The sequence below is a fragment of the Cydia splendana genome, chromosome 2 (genome assembly GCF_910591565.1).
Source record: "Cydia splendana chromosome 2, ilCydSple1.2, whole genome shotgun sequence".
NCBI lineage: Eukaryota > Metazoa > Arthropoda > Insecta > Lepidoptera > Tortricidae > Cydia > Cydia splendana.
This window is the reverse complement of record NC_085961.1, coordinates 20,643,354-20,666,089: the sequence shown is the minus strand read 5'-3', so window position 1 is coordinate 20,666,089 and position 22,736 is coordinate 20,643,354. Positions and strand designations below refer to the sequence as shown.

The 22,736-nt window shown below is 37.7% G+C and overlaps 3 protein-coding genes across 4 annotated transcripts; 1 reads left to right on the top strand and 2 right to left on the bottom strand.

The window, feature by feature from the left end:
* The first annotated feature begins 69 nt into the window (after positions 1–69).
* LOC134805029 (probable ATP-dependent RNA helicase pitchoune) lies at positions 70–7,740 on the top strand. The gene is made up of 11 exons (XM_063778323.1): positions 70–253; positions 1,178–1,258; positions 1,342–1,494; positions 2,855–3,115; positions 3,798–3,947; positions 4,088–4,252; positions 4,677–4,818; positions 5,504–5,663; positions 6,255–6,407; positions 6,531–6,701; positions 7,373–7,740. Exons 1-11 carry the CDS (start codon positions 163–165, stop codon positions 7,700–7,702), a joined length of 1,857 nt encoding a protein of 618 aa, XP_063634393.1. The 5' UTR covers positions 70–162; the 3' UTR covers positions 7,703–7,740.
* LOC134805118 (ATP-dependent RNA helicase DDX18-like) lies at positions 7,736–19,265 on the bottom strand. 2 transcript variants are annotated; one of them, XM_063778421.1, is made up of 9 exons: positions 18,934–19,263; positions 18,462–18,611; positions 17,968–18,132; positions 17,612–17,750; positions 13,570–13,732; positions 11,854–12,006; positions 10,369–10,536; positions 9,019–9,196; positions 7,736–8,550 (listed from the first exon to the last, which is right to left on the bottom strand). In XM_063778421.1, exons 1-9 carry the CDS (start codon positions 19,181–19,183, stop codon positions 8,507–8,509), a joined length of 1,410 nt encoding a protein of 469 aa, XP_063634491.1. In that variant the 5' UTR covers positions 19,184–19,263; the 3' UTR covers positions 7,736–8,506. The 2 variants fall into 2 exon arrangements, with proteins under 2 accessions (XP_063634491.1, XP_063634496.1); XM_063778426.1 differs by lacking the exon at positions 10,369–10,536 and having other exon boundaries at positions 18,934–19,265.
* A 1,298-nt stretch (positions 19,266–20,563) lies between these two features.
* Positions 20,564–22,641, bottom strand: LOC134805075 (glucosidase 2 subunit beta). The gene has a single exon (XM_063778363.1). It carries the CDS (start codon positions 22,545–22,547, stop codon positions 20,973–20,975), a length of 1,575 nt encoding a protein of 524 aa, XP_063634433.1. The 5' UTR covers positions 22,548–22,641; the 3' UTR covers positions 20,564–20,972.
* Positions 22,642–22,736: the final 95 nt, after the last annotated feature.

Here is a 22,736-nt window from a genome sequence, read left to right as displayed (position 1 = left end):
TGTCAGTAGACTCATCACTTGTCAGACATTTTGTCTGTCACTGTCAACAAGCCGAGAGTAGGTACGGGGAGCTACGGAGAGTATCGAAGAAACCACGTGTGGTTATTAATTCCCACGGTTTGAGTCGTTATAAAATTACTCTTATGGTTTAATTAGTTCAAAATGCCGACACCCGACAAAATTCTTTTAAGGAAAATTAAGAAACGTGAAAAAAATAAATTAAAGTTAGCCGAGAAAAAATCAAGCGTGCCAGGTATGTAACCTTAATTTTACGTTAGTACATTAGAAAAATATTACATACAGAATAATTCTATATTTGTAAACTACAAAGCATATTAGTAATCTTGTAAAAAGTAGAAAAATATATTTTACTTGCATTACATACTTACATCTTTCTGAGCCAGAAACCATAATGAATGTTATAGTTTTCTACCTGTGTTTAGTATTTAAAATGTATAAATAAGTAAGAGTAGGTATAAAATAGGAACAATACCTAAATAACTAAATAGGTGCAGCTGTTCATAACAGTTGCACAAATTGAGCCAATGGTTGTTATGCTCATCATAATAATGTTTGGAATCATGACATATATGATATGGTGGTAGAAGTATAATATCTAAACATACTTAGCACCTTGAAACTGATGCTTCCGCAAATTACCATTCATAATCCTAATGTACGGCTGTGAGGCCTGGTCCCTAACACTAAAATAAGAAAATCAGCTCCTGGTAGCAGAGAGAAAAGTTTTTCGCAAGATCCTGGGACCTATTCAGAGAGATGACGGCACCTGGAGGATCCGAAAAAATGCTGAGATGGAGGAGTTACTGGTCGAACCCAATATCGTAGGCGAAACGAAAGCTCACAGACTTTGCTGGTTCGGTCACCTACTCAGAGTGGGAGAGGATCGGGCTGTCAGGAGGGCGTTCTTGGGACGACCGACTGGTAGCCGTCGGACAGTATGGCGGCAGATCTACTTCAGCTTCGGGTCAGTAACTGGCAGGAAGTTGTGCAGGATCGGGACAGGTGGCACACTCTCATTTCGGAGGCCAAGATTCTCTTTGGATCGCTGAGCCAAAATAGTTAGTCAGTTAATTTTCTGGGTGTAGATGGTTAACAGTGCAATTAAACTTCTGCTGCTACATTATCACTTAATTTGTATTACCTTTCATTGTTTCAGAGACCACATCTGAGCCAGGGCCAATTAAAGATGTAAAGAAAAGGCCACATGAAAACAATGTGCCTGAAAACATACCGAAAAGTAAGTGCTTCATTGCCTTTTTTTTGTTTTTCTAGTTCATGTTTTTTATTGAAATGTGGCATATACTGATATATATTTTATAGAAAAAAAGAAGAAGAAGAAGGTCAAACAAGAACCTGTGGAAGTAAAAGAAGAAAGCACAGAGAATGATTCAGACAATGAGGATGGAAATGAGAGTGATAACAATGATGAGAAGGAACTGATTGAGGACAAGCCAAATCCAGATTCAAGCCAGTGTAAGAATAAGAATATCAATTGCATTGCCCTAGCCTATATTCATAATTTTGTTGCCATAGATCAGTGGTGGGCAAAGTACGGCCCGCGGGCCATCTGCGGCCCGCGAATGTCCTATGCAATAATTAGTATATGGCATTGGCCCATGATTATCACAAATCAAAATAAATTTTGGCTACAATTCTGGCCCTCCACTTACACTTCCTAAAGTTTCTGGCCCCCCATGAATAAAGTTTGCCCACCACTGCCATAGATAGAGAAATGTAACATTAAGTAGAGTATTATCTTAAAAGGAGTTGTAATTCGCAAGCATTCATTCTTTTAGCCATTTACAAAAGAAAAATATTCTTGGTAAAAAAAAAAAGAAATACCTACAAGAATAGTGACTGTCCATTTTTAGGGTTCCGTACCCAAAGGGTAAAACGGGACCCTATTACTAAGACTTCGCTGTCCGTCCGTCCGTCCGTCCGTCCGTCTGTCACCAGGCTGTATCTCACGAACCGTGATAGCTAGACAGTTGAAATTTTCACAGATGATGTATTTCTGTTGCCGCTATAACAAAAATACTAAAAACAGAATAAAATAAAGATTTAAATGGGGCTCCCATACAACAAACGTGATTTTTGACCAAAGTTAAGCAACGTCGGGAGTGGTCAGTACTTGGATGGGTGACCGTTTTTTTTTTGCTTTTTTTTAGTTTTTTTTTTTGCATTATGGTACGGAACCCTTCGTGCGCGAGTCCGACTCGCACTTGCCCGGTTTTTTTTGAAAACAAAAAAACACACACAGTGTCAACTCTATATAGTGACACTCAAGGGAATGGACGTTTTTTGACGCACAGACGTTTTTTGACGTTAGCACAGAATAAATAATAGTACTACCGTACAGAAAGGAAACTTCCTACAAAACCGAAGTTTGACAGCGGTTCAGGGTCGAATCATGCTATCCCTTTCTATTGTATGGCACTATCCCTTTCGGCTATTTAGGGTTGTCAAAATTCAAGTGATTATCTTATCTGCGGTCGTGCACGTAAAAGGAAGTCAAGTGGTGCCAACCCTAATAATTGCTCGGAGCAATGCTGAGTCGAGCGGAGCCGAGCTTGGCGGAGTTTCGCACCCCTGGCTATAGAGAGAGAAATTAATATGAAAGTAAGCAACTATAGCCAATAATTGTCGTTGTTATAGGGAGTGAATCATTATATCGAGTGATGTTATACGGAGTTTACACTGTAGTAAACTAATAAGTTGTAAGATTATTAACTCTAACTTATCAAATATTCACTTTGGCTCAAAATAAACTAGAATTTTCATTCCTAAGCGTTAAGGAACTTCGTTACATCTAGTTAATTGTTTTGGTTAACAGTACCAGGATCCAGCTTATGCCTTGGCATTCTATCAAGTCAAAAATTCTCTGCACTTGAGGACAAAGTCTGTGAGGCAACACTCATGGGAGTAAAAGATATGGGTTTCACAACCATGACAGAGATTCAAGCTAAGGCCATACCGCCTTTGCTTGAAGGCAGAGACCTTGTAGGAGCAGCCAGGACAGGCTCTGGAAAGACTTTGGCGTTTCTAATACCGGCTATTGACCTTATTTACAAGTTGAAGTTCAAGCCAAGAAATGGTGAGTTTATTAAACTTTGACAACTTTGTAGTGTAATAAGTAATGGCAAAGAGAATTTGAAATAGAGGCGGAATGTCAAAGTAAATCATGTTGTCACAGTGAATTTACTGCGCCATCGCATGGATGGAACCTATACCTTCTTGAGTAGATGGTGATACTTTTTGATATTTAACACATATCTGTAAAAGACTAAATGGCGTTTTAAAAGTTTTAAACATGTCGAAAAATGGCAGTAAATTCACTGTGACTACATTACAATGATAATAACTCTCTATGCACTCTATTCTCTTTGGTGATGGTAAGGCAGAGAAACACACAATAATGCCAGCAATGCTACTTGTTAAGTCTCTACATGTTTCAAATCTTTATTCCACACTGGTAGTCAAATGCACAATTTGCAACATGTTTTGTTAAAGATGTAGAAGTTTTATCGTATGATGACAAAAAGGCGAATATGAAAACTGATTCCATACCTCCAAAACCAATGTTTGTTTTAAAGCTAGACCAAAGAGTCTCCAGTGAAAACTGTTGAGGCACAGAGGACTAGTTTTAATGCAAACACTGGAGGAGTATGTTTAGAGTGGTTATATGAACACAGAATGGATATCTGATTTTGTTTAACAACAATAAAATCTATGGTTAATGTAACAATGTTATTGAACCTGAACATAATATGTTACAGGTACAGGAGTCATAATTCTATCACCAACAAGAGAGTTATCTATGCAAACTTTTGGGGTATTGATGGAGTTAATGAAATATCATCACCACACCTATGGGCTGGTCATGGGTGGTGCTAACAGAAGTACAGAAGCCCAGAAATTATCTAAAGGTATGACATTAGGTACATTATGTATTTATTTTGCTATAGCCCTTCATGCCCATTTTAAGGATACTTTGTATTTAGAATAAATTCACTAGTATTGTGCATAATCAAAAAAAAAATACTTGACAAGATGCTTTTGTTTTCAGGTATCAACATTTTGGTAGCCACTCCAGGTAGACTGCTAGACCATTTGCAGAACACTCCAGACTTCTTGTACAAAAACCTACAGTGTCTAGTTATTGATGAAGCAGACAGGATACTTGAGATTGGATTTGAGGAAGAAGTGAAACAAATCATAAGGTTGTTGCCCAGTAAGTTAAAACTTCCTTATGTTAAATATGATAATACTCATCAGCAAAGAAAACAGAACACTGTGGCCACTATGAGGAAAATTCCATGTGAGCCATTTCCATGGCTCTTGAGCTTCAGTGTACTTATTTAACTGAGCTATTATCTAAATCGCGGCCAAAATAGAAATTTGCTTGTTTTGTATTTCTGAAGGTCTCGTTTCGTTCGCGCGTTAATTATGCACCATTCTATTAAAATTATACTTACATGTATGTAAGGAGGTATACTCGGTAGAGCACATAATAATGAAGGTAGGTACTTGTATAGTTTGATTGGTATAATTTGATGAACTTTCCTGTAATTTGCCGTATTTGACGCGCTAAAAATTATCAACTGTTGTAACCTGTAAGTCTTGTACGCGACACAAATGCCTGACTTTCCCCACAGAACGCCGACAGACCATGTTGTTCAGCGCCACACAGACCAAGAAGACGGAGTCGTTGACAGCTCTGGCTGTAAAACACGAGCCAGTGTATGTTGGCGTTGATGACCACAGGGAGCAAGCTACTGTGGATAGTTTGGAGCAAGGGTAAGAACATCAATATTATTTATTTATTAGAGCTTTCAATATTCTACAGAGAATTATATGGATTTGATACATATATTTTAAGTTTTATCTTTATTTTTCTACTGTAGACCCCTTCTGGGTAAAAGCCTCCTCCAGCTGTTTCCATTTGGAATTATCTAATGCTACACTTTGCCATTATTTACCTGCAGTGGCAACAATCTCGTCCTGCCACCTGACTAGTAGATGACATCAATGTACAAACTGTTTATATATTAACTAATACCTATACTATAGCTGGTCAAGCAGATCTTGTCACTAGAAAAAGGCGGCAAATTTGAAAAATGTAGGCGCAAAGGGATATCGTCCCATAGAAAATTTGAATTTAGCGCCTTTTTTTACTGTCAAGATTTGCTTGACCAGCTATAACTAAAGTATTATTAAAACTATTTTTTTATTCAAGTTACATTTATTCGTCTCAAGCTTGGCCATAGAGCTGCATTATTAGTTCAGTATAAGTAAATATTTGAAAGGATTTTTTTTTTTTTTCAAAACAAAGCATTTGGTGTGTGGGCACTACTTTTAACTTGACGTTACGTAATAAATGAGTACCTAATGCACAGCTAAAGCGTTGCACTAATAGACTACATTTCATAGCTTAAGGTAAAAAGTAGGTACCTTTTCTAAATAAATGTTTATATCATTACAGTTACATAGTTTGCCCGTCAGATAAGCGCATGATGGTGTTATTCACGTTCCTCAAAAAGAACAGAAAGAAAAAGGTGATGGTGTTCCTGTCCACCTGCATGTCGGTGAAGTACCATCACGAACTGTTCAACTACATCGACCTGCCGGTCATGTCTATACATGTTAGTATAAATACTACAACATTTTTTACACACTAATCTGTTGAGTAATCTAAATGTCTATTAATTTATAATATATCTGGAGTGGATATTCTGTAGCTGAATTGGAGTTTACCTAGTGTTCAATGCAACAAATAAAAAGTACTGCATCCCAATAGTGTTAATATACTAGAAGAAAACCGTATATGTTGAATATACAATACAGATTTTATTTAGTAAACAAACACAAAAACCGAAAAAAGCTACAATGAGCTTAGATATGACCATTCCAAGTAGCTCCGAATTAAGGTTTTTATTTTTAAAAATACCTACCAATATGAAGAAGAAAATTACAAGCAAAAGCACAGATTAAAATAAATAATAGTACTAGGTACAGAAGACTCACTCTCTAACAAAACGCGTCTGTTACGATCAGGACAGATATATGGCCGCTAGGTGGCGACAGCGCCACGCGCGGCTTATGGCTAGCCACCAAAATTGGTGTGGAACGGATGTACTTGTAGCAAAGCGACGAAATCGCGGAGTGAGCCACGCCTGGCAAAAGTGAAATGAACATGTAGTTATATCGCTAAAACGACCTGTCTCATATTTCAGGGTAAACAACAACAGACAAAGCGAACTACAACGTTCTTCCAGTTCTGTAACGCCGAAAGTGGTATCCTGCTTTGCACAGACGTGGCGGCCAGAGGACTGGACATACCGGCCGTCGATTGGATTGTCCAGTATGATCCGCCTGATGATCCTAAGGTATGTTTGTTATGCGTTACCGCCTTTAGAAACTGCAGAAACTTTAGAAAATGATGGAATCCAGTCTCATGGAACTAGGCCTTAGTATTCTCAGATAATTTATTTCCAATCATCACTTGACAGGAATACATCCACCGCGTGGGCAGGACGGCGCGCGGACTCGGGACCAGCGGGCACGCGCTGCTGTTCCTGCGGCCCGAGGAGCTCGGCTTCCTGCGCTTCTTGAAGCAGTCCAAGGTCACGCTCAACGAGTTCGAGTTCTCGTGGAACAAAGTGGCCGATATACAGCTGCAGGTTGGTTACCTTATTTTGAATGCCATAGCCAATTCATGTACAGTCGACCAATTTGATTCCTAGGGAACTATAGAACCATGACATAATGAATCAATTTGCTTATATTCTACAACAGCTCTTTTTGAGTGATGTATGTCATGTACATGTATCTAGTAGTTAAAGTGACTAGGTTCTATAGTGGCCTAGGATTCAAATTGGTTGACTTGACTGTACTTACATACTAGGACTCAGAATTTTGAATTTGTGGAAGTAATAGTAAATAGGCGGGTCCACACAGAATTAGCCGCCTTCCGAGGATATTGCCGCGCGAAGCAGCTCGGTCTGTGTGGAGATGTGGACGCGCCTAATTCCTATAGAGATCAGTAAGTTAGCCACTAACCGTCCTGGCCGAGAGTGCAAGTAGCCTGCCGAGTCAAAAAGCAAACGGTTCAAAAGTTACAGGAGAGGGGGACACCATTATTTTCTTTGGACTTTCGGTACAAAAAATCCGAATATAGATACTCACCTATTTTATATTATTATTCCCATCCAACGGACGCGGAAGTGTACGAGTACAAGTTTTTAAAGGTTAGGAAACGCATATGTGATATCTCTGGAGTTACAAGCGTCTACAGGTGTTTGTATAAAAAACTTGAATACCATAAATAACCTGATATTGCTTTTATTTACAGCTGGAAAAACTGATATCGAGAAATTACTTCCTGAATCAGTCTGCCAAGGAAGCATTCAAGAGCTATTTGAGGGCGTACGACTCGCATCACCTGAAAACCATATTCGACATTGATACTATTGACATGGCTAAAGTCTCAAAATCATTTGGATTCACTGTACCGCCCGCAGTTGAGCTCAAAGTCGAGAAGAAAGGGCCTCCGACGAAGCGCAAGGGAGGAGGCGGGTATGGATACTTCAAGTCACTGAATGCTCCGATGAGTCAAAAGAATAAGGCAGAGAAAACGAAGATTTACCGACAGAAAGGCGGTAACAACAGATCAGTGAGCTGAAATGTATTTTAAGTTATAATAAAACATTATAACTTATACCATCATATTTTATTTATACATGAAGTAACTAATCGCTACACAAAACAACTTTATTTTTCACCATTCATCACATTCCACTAAAGAAAAGAGGCTTAGCACGAGGAATTTCGTACATTGACGCGCCTGTTCCTATCTCTATCGCACGCGCGTTGTCCCGACCATGATGCCGGCTGTCAATGTCACTGTGCGAGCAGGACAGCAATATATGTAACTAAACGCGTGCGATAGAAATAGGCGGGTCAATGTACGAAATTACTCGTGCTAACCGTATCTTTATATTGGCATACACTGCTATGCGCTCAATGTGGGTTAGGGTCGTATTCCAGCTGTCCAATGTGTATTGCGTCTCATTTTGCTTAATGAGAGAGTGAGACGCAATGACATTGGACAGGTGCAAAAACCACCCTTAGGGACTTCCCAGATACCGTCGTGTTTAATGTTTTTAGGTTTCCTCACGTGTTTTAACTTTACCGAAAAGTAAATGGTGTCAAATGTTAGGAATACTTTTTATTTTGTGTCTTATAATATGTGCAATAGAGCACAAATTACGTTCTACAAAAGATCACAGTAATACTAAATAATCGATATGACGAAGTCTATAAATCATTTTCCTCTTTTCTGTGACATAGGTCATGTGACCTGATATCCCTTATCACAGTCAACACTGTTGCAGTTAATGCTCGGATAAAGTTCAGTGTTTACAACAATATCATGTATGATAACAGTCAATTGGCTATAAATATAGGAATCTGTAGTCTTCATATCCTATGAAGTTGTGTTCTTCTTAGATTTCTTCTTTGGTTTGTTTACTGTAGAATCTGTAGTAAGGTAATCGTCGTTTGGTTAGTAAATAAAACAGCACCATCTATAGAGAGTTGCAACCTATCTATAAACCATCTCCGGACTATAGGTACATTAGTTTTAAAAAAAACGCACTCGAATCGGTTCATCCGTTCGGGACAGCTACAGAAGCCGAAGCCGCAGACAATACACACTTATAAGTTACTATACCTAATGCCCCTTATTTCCGTCGGGGGTAAATTCGGTCAATAAATGGGAAATATTGGGATGGGATGATAGGACAAATGTTTGGATAGCGCAACAAAGGAATTTTATGGCGAAAAACCAGAAAAAGAAAACATGTGGGTACAACTGTCGAAGCCACTGCATAGTCGCCAGAAACGGTAATTATAATACGAATAGGAAAAATTTTACTAATCATACTAAATTAAGTACACATAGAAAATGATATGATGGTAAATTGTTTAAAAGGATACAGAAATCGTTGTGTGGTGTTTCCAAAAATCCAAAGGCTTTGGCTGCTAAATTGATATCCAACGTATTAATGTTGAATATCTTCTTCAATGGATGGGCTTTGTAGCACCTCAGAAAAGAGAGATATGCCTTCCTTGCTAAAAGTTTCATTACACCATTTTTTAGTATTAAATCTTCAAGCTGAAAAAGAATGTATATTTTATTGAACAAAGCTTAATTTACATGGTATGAGTGTTTAGTTCGATTTGAGTGAGAAATCGTATTGTAAGTAAATGATCATTAATTTCTTTCTAGAGTTTCTATAAATAAAAAATGCCTAAGATTATATTATGTCATCGATACTCGTTGTAGTTGTAGATAAGGCCAGTAGCCAGTAGGTATTAAGTAAAATGGTACAGGTAACGGTAAAAATATGGGTGTAGACAACTTACTCAAAAATATGTCCCATAGTTCTTAACTCACTGACATAAGAGTTATGGGACATATTTTTGAGTAAGTTGTCTACACCCATATTTTTACCGTTGACTGTACCTACTAACAGATACTAACACGAATAATAGTGCAAACTGGGATTGGACCACCAGGTTTTTTGGCAGGATCACTAACACCCAGGCTGACCCCCTTCTTATTATAACACTTCACGTTATCTAAATATCTATGTAACGCATATTGACCTGATTTCTTAAACATTGCATATAAGATAAAATTCCAATTGCAGTCTGCATTGGCGTGGGAAATCACAATTCGACAATGTAATTTCCCGCGGCAATGCAGCCGGCTGCAGTGCGGCACAGCCATGTAATCGCAATGGACATCTAAGCTTTACTCTCACAGTAGGACCGGACAACATATTTAATCATTTTGGAAAACGCAAATGACACTTTTACGTCTATTACCAACACGACCTCCAGCTTGAATAAATTATATGTGAACGTTCGTATTGCATTACCTAGCTACTTTAACACATTCAACACCAAGAACCCGACTGTCGGGTACACTGTTCGTAGCGACTACGCGCTACATACGACGAAACCGTGGCTACGCGCTACGAGCGTAACCCGTAGCACTTAGTGGTATTGAATGTGTTAAAAAATATATCATAAAACATTAATAACAATAGGGATTACGCAAAACTCTGCGTAGAGGGCGACCCTAGCACAATCACAGGGCCTTTCGATTTTCGTGTTTCGCGGTAGGCCACCTGTAAACAAACCGCCTTGATGCATCAATGTCATAGTGAAAACTTCTCTAAAAACTGTTTAAGGCCTAGTATAAGTTACTCTATAGTTTACTATGTGCACTAGTGCTGCACTCTGGCGGCAGAACATTGCAGTAATACTCCCTATACCTACCATTTTCTGAATATCATCAGATGGGTCCTCAAAACTGTATTTATCTAAATACACCTTTTCAGTTTTCAAAAAACTTATGAACTCTTCTTCCTCTGGCCTTAATAATATAACAGCATTTCCCGTGTTATTGAGGCCTCTTGCTGTCCGCCCAACCCTGTGAATATATTCCTAAAACAACGAAAATAAGGTACTTATAATAGGAGCATTTGTTAATGTGAAACGTCTTCGTAGTACTGGATGTTGAGTTGGCGCAACGACTCGTCGCCACGCCAGCCGCCCATCAACGTGAATATTTTATATGCATACTTACCACGCTAGGTTTGTACAGTCGAGCGATATCATAAATATGTATACATCTTTCCACCTTATTGCAATGGATTAAGGTGAAGAAATGTAAACATATTTATAAACTCGACTGTACCGACTGAGTAGTGAGAATGCATATACATATCCCATAGGAGCGCCCTACTTGGCATGAGAAGATAAATGAACCTATAGATTAGCCTATTCCAGGAATAAATGCAGTTAAGTATCACATGGGAACACTTGCCCCAGCTGACCTAAAAGTTTCGCATTTATTTATTGTTAGGAGAACTAACAGCTCTAAACTAAGTGCCTAGTTCTAGTGTCAGACCATTACTTGTAAATCTTGTAATATTCGGCCACTTATTGTATTTTGAGTAAATGCTACGATGGCCCTGACTACACGACTTTGTAATCTTTGTATAACAGCATCGGTTTTTGACTTGGCATTTTTTTTTTATTAATATTAATCACATCAGAGTATGCAAAGCAATATCAATCTACACGCATTAGTATAAGGTTCAACTTGGAATCTACTTTGTTATCGTGTGCCATTGTTTGGTGGCGTGGCGCGTGAGCGACGATATTCATTCATTCATTATTATTAGATATTATTTGTATGTATTGTTTAGGTATTAACGAACAGTTCAATAGGCTAGGCTATAGGGTAATACTAGTATTAGTACTGGGTCACTGGAAAGGTTGCACATGGACAATAGTTATAGTCGCATTAGTCACTAATTAGGCTAAATAGGGTTATTTGAAGTTTATATACTTAACATGTTACACTGAATGGTAATTATTACTAACTAACAATAATCATGCACTCAATTCTGATATTATTAAACAGTGATAACATAAACCTTCATAAGAATAAGTATTTCTAATGTTTTTGGTGAATATTTATTGAGTAGGTATTTATATTGTAATATAAATTTTCATTAATTAATAAAAATATAATAAAAGCATAATGCAACATGTACATAAAAGTAGAGCGCCATCTATGAATTGAGCTGATATGATTTGATGTTGGGGACTGAAGTTGGCCTTAATGGCCTTATGAACTAGGAGGTGAAACAACGCAACTTCTTTGAGTTTGGGTTTACTAGAATCGTCTCGATGAGTGGTAGATGACTGAAGAAAAGTAGGTACAGTCTCTGGTAAAATAATTATTGTACCTACCTTTGGATCTGTAGGAGGGTCATACTGCACGATCCAGTCGACGCTCGGTATATCCAATCCTCTGGCCGCCACATCAGTGCAAAATAGGGCTCCACTTGAAGCTTCAACAAAGTTTTGATAAGCTTCCTTTCTTCTAGCTTGGCTTTGCCGGCCCTAAAAAATGGAAATGTTTGATAAATATAGGTACATCTTATTTCATTTCTACGGAAGAATTTAGATCCTACGGGAGACTTGTTTCTCTACTTCGTAAACTTTATATAATTACAATGTCTTGTCCACAACTACATACAAGAGGAGTTTTACCTAAGTTTTTTTTCCCTAAGTATATTAATTTAATCATCAGTTGTATACGACATTTTAATGATCGCCTTTGCCGGTGTATATGTCGTAGTCAGATCGTATAATCCGCTGTATTACATTACGGCTAGCCGTTATCAAAAACAGGGGCGTTTTGAAATGCGGCGGTTCGACGATTAGCCGGATTGTCATTGCGATACGTTCTTCAATAAGGCGGCCAACGTTTAGCCGCATCGTACTACTATTTTAGATTGTAGAGTGACCAGTTCTTTCGGTCGCCTACGTAACCGGAGTTTGACAATGTTTGCAATTTAATTTATTTTTACCATGGTCCCACCGCACTACATGTGTTTCTTTTCCAAAACATTTCCTTCACAACTTAAATAGACGGAGCCCCGCAAGCGGGGCTCCTATTTCTGGGCGGTTTGCCCTTCGGGCATCTGAAGCTACCTAACGAACCTAACCTACTTACCTACCTACGCTTTTTTCCCCAAAGTGTAATGTTTTCACGGACGTCTCACTAAATCAATAGGTAGGTAGGTTAGGTTCGTTAGGTAGCTTCAGATGCCCGAAGGGCAAACCGCTCAGAAATAGGAGCCCCGCGAAGCGGGGCTCCGTCTAGTTAAGTTGCGAAAGAAATGTTTTTTGAAAAGAAACAGTCCGACGAACTCCAGATGTGTGGACACCCCAGCGTTTGTCAGGCAGCGCCACGGGTGTTAAAAATGGGAACTAAAAACTGTCAAAGCGGCGGCTAATGACTCGCTGTATTACATTACGGCTAGCCGTATTGAAGAACGTATGGCGCCGAATACATTCCGGCGGATTCTCATTCAGCCGCATTCAATCCGGCTAATCGTTAAACCGCCGCATTTCAAAACGCCCCTGTTTTTGAAAACGGCTAGCCGTAATGTAATACGGCGGATTATACGATCCGACTGCGACATATACATCACATCATGGAGTAAATAAGTAAATAACGATAATGACTACCCCGCGATTCAGAGTTGAACTTGTCGAACGTAAATACAATATTGTATGTTGTATACTTACATATCCAATACTATAACTATTTATTTGCGCATATCAATTACCGAGCTCAGCTCTATCAACACGGAGTTTGTTATTGTCAAATTGCAACTAGTTATATATGCGCGCATGTCTGTGATGACATGGTTTATTTATTCAGCTTTTATAAGCTATAGGTGAATATACCACCATCATTTTGGATCTTATTTCAAAGTGATATATAAGGCTCAAATTAATGTCATTTCTGATATCATACACCTGTTAAATGGGTATGTTAGTTCGCAATCGGTAAAACCTATAAAATATGATAGGTCACCTAAGATTCCTCAGACTTCGTGCGCAAATTGTAAATGTCACATTGCATTGAGGATATCTTAGAAGCAGTTTACTTACATGTATACTTAAAACTGAAGCTTTACAGTGATTCCTAAAGAATTCATAATGGAAGTCTACTGATTTGCATGATGAAAAGAACACCATGACCTTTAGCTTCTTGCTTTTTCGAAGCATTTTATACAGCCATGACAGCTTCTGTTCTACAGGAGTTATGTAATACCTAAAGCAAAGAAAAAAAGTTTTTAAACAATTTTATTAAAGGGCAATTGTTGTAATGTTTCAAGCTATTAGTTTTGAAAATCGGTTTAATAGTTTAGAGATAAGATAATCATAAAGGGATTTAAAGCAATTTTCATTTTTAATTATTAATATAATATAAACCGAAATGTAAAAACCGAAATATAAAAACGAAATGTAAAAACAAAACTTAATAAAAACCAGATAAAACAATAAATATTTAAATATAGCAACTCTAGAACGCAAAACAAGAATCTAACCTGAATCAAGCCAGGGACAGAAGACTGGCAAATTCTAGGGGAGGCCTTTGCCAGAAGCCAAACTGACAAGGAAACATCCAGTCAACAACATAATTTAAAATATGTAAGTATATAGATTAAGTTTAAATGTCAGAAATAAAGGCTATATTATTACTAGTAGTTCGCCCCGAACTGAGAACTCGCGATTTGGCAAAAATTATATAGAGCGATTTTGTTGCACCTACTTACTCGTATAGTGCGACATAAAATAGTAGAAAATAATTTTTAAGAAAAATAAAGCGACTTCTAAGGAGGTAAAACCACCCACTTTTCTAGTAGGTAGGTAGCATTTCGTTTCTGTAAGGGTCGCAGTTTTAGCCTAACTATCCCACTTCTGTGATAGCAGTTCGGTTCTGTGAGGATTGCAGTTTGAACCTAACCAAACCCACTTTTCTAGTAGCATTTCGTTTCTGTAAGGCTCGCAGTTCTAAGTAACCTAACCTAACCCACTTTTGTTCGGTTCTGTGAGGATCGCAGTTCAAACCTAACCTAACCCACTTAACGGCGTGTGCGGTGCAGTGTACGGGGGTTTGAGCGGGAGGGGCTAGTAAGTTTGGCATCATTTTACTTTATAAGTACCTACATTTTATGGTAGGTAATCATAGTGGTTTATTTAGTTTAGGTATCAGTGGTTTTCCGGGTCAAAGTCCGAGTCCGGGTCCGGGTCCAGTTCCGGGTCCAAGACCAGGTCCAGGTCGAGGTCCAGATCTTGGTCCAGGTCCAAGTCCAGGTCTAGGTCCAGGTATGGGTCCAGGGCCAGCTCCGTCAAAATCGAAATTCGAAATCACCAAACGTGTACTATACGTCGTTGAAGAGTTCCGTTCTGATCATCATCAGCAGTTCCACTTCATCAAATGCGACAGTTTTTAATGAAAATGCTTGATGTTCTGATGAAAATACAAAAATCTCTATACGCATGCCTTTAAGATTTGAGGAGTTCCCTCGATTCCTCATGGATCCCATCATCAGAACTCGAGCTTGACAAAAATGTGGCTTAAAAACTTCCGTTCCGTACATTACCCAATTTTTAACAATGTATTTTTTTTTATATGTGAAACGCGAGTGAATTGCCTTTAACAAACCCGTAGGGGTCAGATCAAAAACTAACTAATTAGTCCGACTCACGCTTGACTGCACATTTCTAATAGGTTTTCCTGTCATCTATAGGTAAAGAACTTTTCAAAGGGGGGGGGGGGGGGAGGGGATGGTAATTTTTTTGGCTATTTTCTTAAATAACTTCTAAACTATTTATTTTAAAATTACAAAAAATATATATTTGACATTCTTAAAATGTGTTCTTTCATGTAACACGATATCGAAAAAAACATTATTTAATTTACTAATTTACCCCACAAAAGTGGCCTCCATGATTAAAATTTTAACTTAATTGGTTCAGTACTTTTGGAGAAAATGGGCTGTGACAGACGGACAGACAGCCAGACAGACTAACGCACGAGTGATCCTATAAGGGTTCCGCTTTTTCCTTTTGAGGTACGGAACCCTAAAAACACACAATCGAATTGATAACCGCCTCCTTTTGAGATTTGGAAGTCGGTTAATAAATTAGGGCGCCACTTTCTACGTAACTGTCACATTTTTGACGTAAAATGCTTACACAAGGCAACAATTTTGTATGGACATTTTTGAATTCCATTTTGTTTAATTTCTACTATTTTATGTCGCACTATAGGCGGCATTGGATCAAAAATCGCGTGGATTTATTGCAAGGTCTGTGGAGTCCTTAACTGATAGATTTAAGTCACCATATAGATTAAAATAAACTGCTTCTGTGGTAAGCCGAAATATTTCCTGTCAAATGTCAAATACCTATATTATGCTTATTTTTATCTTGCAAATTATTTCAAAATGGTAAATTTAAAAACGATATTATAAAAGTGTAAGCCGAGCACTTTCATTTGATATCAAACTCGACCATACTTTCTTGCAAACAAAATGACCAGAATAGCAAGCTCCCTCACAAACAGCTTTTTGGCCTTCTAAGCTCTTCTAGCTCAATAACCTCTTGATCAAGCCTGCTCATAATTTAATGACTAAAAAATATAATGCCCTCGACTACATGTTTACCCAATTTCATTTAAATTAGAACAAATTTACTTTAGTATCAAACTATCTTCTAACAGTTCAGCTTAAAAACATCGAAATGCCGGGACGTGCCGCTAGCCAGCAGCGTGTTCGAAGTTGAATTTAAGAACTTCGTTAGCTTCGCTCACTCGGTCGATTATTATAAGGTCACTGTGGGCAAGTCCGTCTACAAGGCAAGTCCGTCAACACGTTATAACTTTTGAATTTGAAGGCGTATGCGACTTTAGAGTCCAGTCGAGTAACCAGTTTTTCACGCTAGTTCCGTCACTGTAAAACAGATGGCGCTGTGACAACCAACTTCAGAGCAATCCGCCTCAACAAGTCATTTCGTGTTTTGAACTCGAAGTCATAGTGCGACAACCGTTCGAATTTTTTTTTTTAAATAGTTTTCGAAAAGATTGTGCATCAGAAAGTAACTACGTAGGTAGCATAAGAACCAGTTGTCTTTATTCTATTTTTAAAATATCAGAAATTAGCTTAGTTTTGTAATTATACGTTCCACAATTTATCATATTAAAATTTGACTAAGTTGGAAAGTCCGTCTATTATGTTCAAGGCAAGTCCGTCATATGCCGGACTTTCGTTAAATCAGAGATTACCAACTGTTTTTGCGACTTTAATATTATAACCATTTGATAAGGTATCAAAAAATCCTCCTGACTTTGCACATGATGTTACTTTGTTAAATTTTGATCTCAGTAAATTAAAAGAAACGATTAAAATTCATTTTAAAATTACGATTGATCTTTTATTTCGGAAATCAAAAAAATAATTATGTTTAAATATTTGCCAAAAAAGGTTTACCTTTGTTTTAGAAAAATGGTGTTTATTTCGAATCTGAACCGTATATTGACAATTTTAAAATACACTTTTCATTGTCTTGATCCATTCTTTTTAGGAATTTGACTATGAACATATACACACCCATAGATTGGCTGATATCATAACTAGACGGACTTCCCTTAAACTGCACGGGAAGTCCGTCTACTCGCCGAATTTTAAAAAATGTCATTGTTTTTGCTTAATTTGTGCTTGAAATGATCTGTCACTAACTCGGAGTAATTAACAATGGAGCCGCCATTAACAGGCGTTCCCCTCTGTCGAAAATAGGCGGCCAATGGTCAACCATATGTATGGACTGACGTTTATCTGACATGACGTACCTATACATTTGATGTGCCCCTCCCCCGCAAAAAACGGCAGACTATTTTGTACCGAAAATTTTAGACATGGCGTCTCCGTTGGTTATATCCTCTAAGGTCACTAAGGCTAAACTATTAATTATTAAATTCTTCATCGTATGCGATTACAAGCAGTAACATAGGTGAATAATTAACGGAACTAGATCACTCCAAAGTAAAAAAAAAATAAAGTATGCCGGACTTCGCCACAGTGACCTTAATTGAATATAGCAGAGGTACCTTTCCTGATTAGGTACAACTTTAAAAATGATTACTTACCCTTGCTTTAGACCAGTGACAGTGGACTGTGATTGGTCACTAGTTGATATTACCACGGGGTCTTCCCTTAAAGCCAACCTTGCCAGATTCTTCACATTCCTGTCCAGGGTAGCACTAAATAGTAAAGTTTGCCTATTTCCTAAAAAAAGTTAGTTATGAAAAAATATGTAAGTAGGCAAAACTCTTACTATGAGGACAATTGAAATAACCCGACATTAATTTTATGTCAAATAGAAAAATTCATAATTGGGCTAAATGTAGTAAGAGTAGGTGCAAAAATATGGTTAGTGATTTTATTGCATAACAATAACAAAATGTATATAATCAATCTTTGGGCTTTCTCAGCTAATACATACTTGGAAGCAGCTTAACTATCCCTGTGATGTGTTTCTCAAAGCCAGCTTCAAGCAGCTTGTCCGCTTCATCCACCACTAGGCATTTTAAATTATTCACATTAAAACATTCAGTATTCTGTAGATGGTCGAATAGACGCCCCGGAGTGCTCACAACAATATTAACCCCTAAAATGTATATAGAGATTATTCAAAATCACAAAATAATACATCTTATTATCTGTAGGCACAGTTAAGGTCAAAAATATGTATACACTGTTGCACCTTATTCTTTTAAAAATGTAATCATATCTTTAGCATTGACATGCAGACATAGCATGAGACAATCACACACAAAGGCAGTTAATGTTCTGCACAATAAATTATCCAAATTAGCTTTTATATTGTTAGGCTACAGGCTATGGAGATACAAACAAGATGTCTAAGATCTATGTCACTAAACAATTTGTAAATTTTCATAAATCCATTCATATTATATTTTCTAATTCTTCATTTACCTTTTTTCAATACTAACAAATCTTTGGCTTTTTTCTCTCCTCCAACAATTAAAGAGTATGTTAGGTCAATATTGACAAGTAATTTCTTCAATACTTGATATATTTGCAGTGCTAACTCCCTGGTTGGTGTTAAAATAATGCAGCCTGTGCCTAAAATAGAGAATATGATTAGTAACAGAATGTTTTGCTTCTTTTCAGCTTGATAAAAATTAAAAGCTTCCCGTGTAAGTTGCAACATTTCTCCCAGAGGTGCCTGTATCTGGCAGAAATTTAACAATGTTATTATAGAAAATTCTAACCTCAAACAGATAATTTGGTATCAACTAATATTAAAACATCAAACAATATAAGACAATATTATCATTAATTTATCGAATGAATGAAGTGAAGTGATGAAGTTTTTTAGAGTTTTTTAGACTTCCACCGAAATTGTACGTCGTTTTGCGAAGTTTAAAACGTGTTCGACACTTACCATGTTTGCTGGAAAATCTAAGTTGAATCAATTTTTCAATCACAGGGATTAAGAATGCTAAAGTTTTACCACTCCCAGTTTTTGCCGTGCCAATAATATCCTTTGCTAATAAAATATAAGGAAGTGATTCAGCTTGAATTCGAGTTGGTTTTGAAAGCCCCATAAATTGCAAATTTTCTAGTAATTGATCACTAACTTTGCCTTTTAACATTGAAAAACTTGAACTCTTGATAATATCTTCAACTTCCATCCTTAATACAATACACTATCAGGCATAAAATAATTAATAAAGAATAAATAAATTCTGTAAACACCAGTAAACACTAAACAATTTCGCACCATTCAGTGACACTGACATTGACATTTATGCCTTTTAAAGAGTATCGTTCAAAAACAAGTAACATAGACGTTTTAGTAGCTGACGACCAAACTGACGACAAAGACTTGACAAAGACGCAGCAATAAGGAGAAGTAAGAAGCAATAAAAGTTAGGTAATTTTACTTATGAAAAAATCTTAATTTTTTACAGCCCCTGTAGTCTAGGGTTATATTTAATTGCCCGAGATTTGCCTAAATATTCACATTCGATTTGACTTTGTTCAACACGATAACAAAACCGCAAGATCACCGCAAGTGTTTTTAACATTAAAGTGGATGTGGGTTTTTAGGGTTCCATACCCAAAGGGTAACAACGGAACCCTATTACTAAGACTCCGCTGTCCGTCCGTCTGTCTGCCTGTCTGTCACCAGGCTGTAACTCATGGACCGTGATAGCTACTAGCTAGACAGTTGAAATTTTCACAAATAATTGAGATGATGTATTTCTGTTGCCGCCGTAACAACAAATACTAATAACAAAATAAAAAATTTAGTGGGGCTCCCATACAACAATCGTGATTTTTTTACCATTTTTTCCGTAATGATACGGAAGTGCGCGAGTTTTACTCGCACTTGACCGGTTTTTTTATAACATCTCTATTTAGCCCTATAGTTTACTGGTAGAGAATGCCTTTAGTCATTAAGTCCGCCATTTGTACATTTTTAGGGTTCCGTACCTCAAAAGGAACAAACGGAACCCTATAGGATCACTCTGTCTAAAATACGCAAAATAATTCTTTACCTATCGATGACAGGAAAACCTATTAGAAATGTGCAGTCAAGCGTGAGTTATTGATTCGACCCCTAAAGGTTTTTTAAAGACAATTCATTCACGTTCCACCATAGAAGGTAGGATCGTATAGAAGTGGTATACGCGTGCCTCCGTGAGGGACAAAACATACGCAAATGCGACACTGTGATTGGTCGAATTTATTTGTTGCCCACCATTATCCATACTAAAAAAAAGGTGGGGAACAAAAAATATGTGAGACTGTGATAAGGACAAACAATAATAGCGCTTTCTCTGCTACTCCTACTGAAAGATACGTAAGACTATCCCGTTCTGTCAGTTATCCCCACCACTCATGCCCAATCCAGTTTAATACTAGATTCATGCGTTCCACATAAAAAATACATTTTTAAAAATTGGGTAATATACGGAACCCTTGGAACGCGAGTCCGACTCGCACTTGACCGGTTTTTTTATTTTATTTTGTGCAATAAAGTATTGTGCAATAAATAAAACAAAATATTTTAAAACAATTTATTTAATCACAATTACTTTTTGTTCACTCATTATTCACTTTTAACATAAAACAGCCTTAAATGATGAGGAATGTGTGAAAAAACTTATTAATGCAATGTTTAATCTGTTCACAAGAAAAAACTCAGTAATCGGTTTTAGAAAAATAATACATTAAATGAACTTAATCATGATTTCAAGAAAAATAATTTATTTTATACTAAAGAAACATTTTTTACTACTTAAATCTACTTCTATAAGACGATAGGTACTTTCATTATGAACTTTATTATGAAGAAAATGATGCATCAATTGTGTTCTGACATTTTCTCCTTAGTGAAAATCTATTGACTGAAAAATGTATACAACTAACTTACAACAAACACAGTGTAAAGTGAGTATGAAGCTCACCAGGAGCTCACAGCTCGTCATGAGCAGAATGTATTTGTGATACATTATTGTCACAAGCTCCAGGGGTGCTGAGCTCCACTTTGTATTCACAACGGAATGGCTCAGAGACTGACAACATCTTAGTTTCTAGTCCACAGTGTATATTCACGGTGGTTATTCTGTTTGGCCCATTCCAGCAGGCCAGTCCATTAGTGTACTTCATCACAGAATAATTTTTATTCTCTTCACCTCCCCATTCTCCCCAATTACCTAACCCAACTTCAGAGCCTCCATTCTTGGATTTCTGTGTCATTTTCTGGAACATACACAGTTTGTAAATGTACTCTTTATCTTCATATTCAAAGCATTGGCCATCTAATGTTGCAAATTCCTGTTGCAACCCATAGTCTTTCTCAAGATTTTGCTGAATGTTTCGAATGCTAGATTCAATCTCACGTACGGCTCTTTCAGCATCAGTAAACTGGCGTCTTGCTTCAGTGGCTTCATTTACCAATCTTTGAGTTTCCTCATCATAGCCTTTAGCATGGTCTTGTTCCAAATCAAGGTCATCGTCTTCATGGGGCAGATCATCATCCATGTTCTCATCCTCAGCTCCTTCTAAGTCTTCATTCTCTAGCTCCCTGGAGAGGTCATCTGCATCTGTTTCTCGAACAGATTCATGTTCTTCTTCTGCAGGTTTGAACATGCCCTGCTCCATCATAAGCAGTGGCTTCAACATGGGCCAGGTGGTAGATATGAATGCCTCCAGATTAACATTATCACTCTCCCCAAAGAAATGCTGATATTCCTCTTGGTCCACTTCACCATCCTTATTTTTATCAAAAACATTAACTACTTTTATTTCCTCTACAGATAATTGGCCATCTTGGTTTGAATCAAACCTGTTGAACTGTTCTGTGGCATCCTTAATGGTTTGTTGATTCTCCTCTTCAACTTTTTTTTGTTTTTCTTTCTCCTCTGCCTCCCTGTACACTTTAAGGGCTTCATTCTCTTTCAGCTCTAATTCATTTTTAATGGCTTCTTTTTCTGCTTTGATCGTTTCAGCCTCTGATTTGTCTTTTTCTAATTGGGCTAACTGTTCTGCCATCTCGTTTCTCTTTTTGTTACCTTTTTCGATAAGCTCTAATCTGATCTGGCTTCCTTCTTTGTGTAGCTCGGCTAGCCTGAGAGCTTCGGCCCTGGCCTCTCGGCCGAGCTCCTCGCAGGTGTTCGGGCAGGCATCGGGCCCCGCATACTCGTCGGTTCCGTCACAACAGTCGCACACTCCATCGTTGACCCGCGAACTGGGAATGTTTTGTGGGCGATGACCTGCGTTTGTGCAATGGAACACGGCGTTCAGGCACGCAGAAGTTCCTGGCTCGTCGCTGCCGTCGAAGCAGTCACAATAATCATCGTTTACATAGCTAAACGGAATTGTAACAGTTCCGTCGAAACAGGTGAAGTCTTTCGTCGGCGAATACAGCGACGCTTTCGATAGAGAAACTCCGCGAGGTCTCGGCACATCGGAATGAGCACATATTAGAAAGGAACAAATAATAAACGCGAGCAAATGCATAAATCTATTATACGAAGAAAGTATCATTATTATAATTTATAAAATATTATTTCTAAACACCGGTCAAAGCAAAATCGAGTTATCGTGAAGGGTAACGTGTATTAGATGACAGAGTGACATTTCCTTTAGTGTTACCAGTTATAGTCTGCCAACTTGGCTATAAGGCCCTCTCCACACATTGCAACAAATTCCGATGCGATTTTGGACACATTGCCA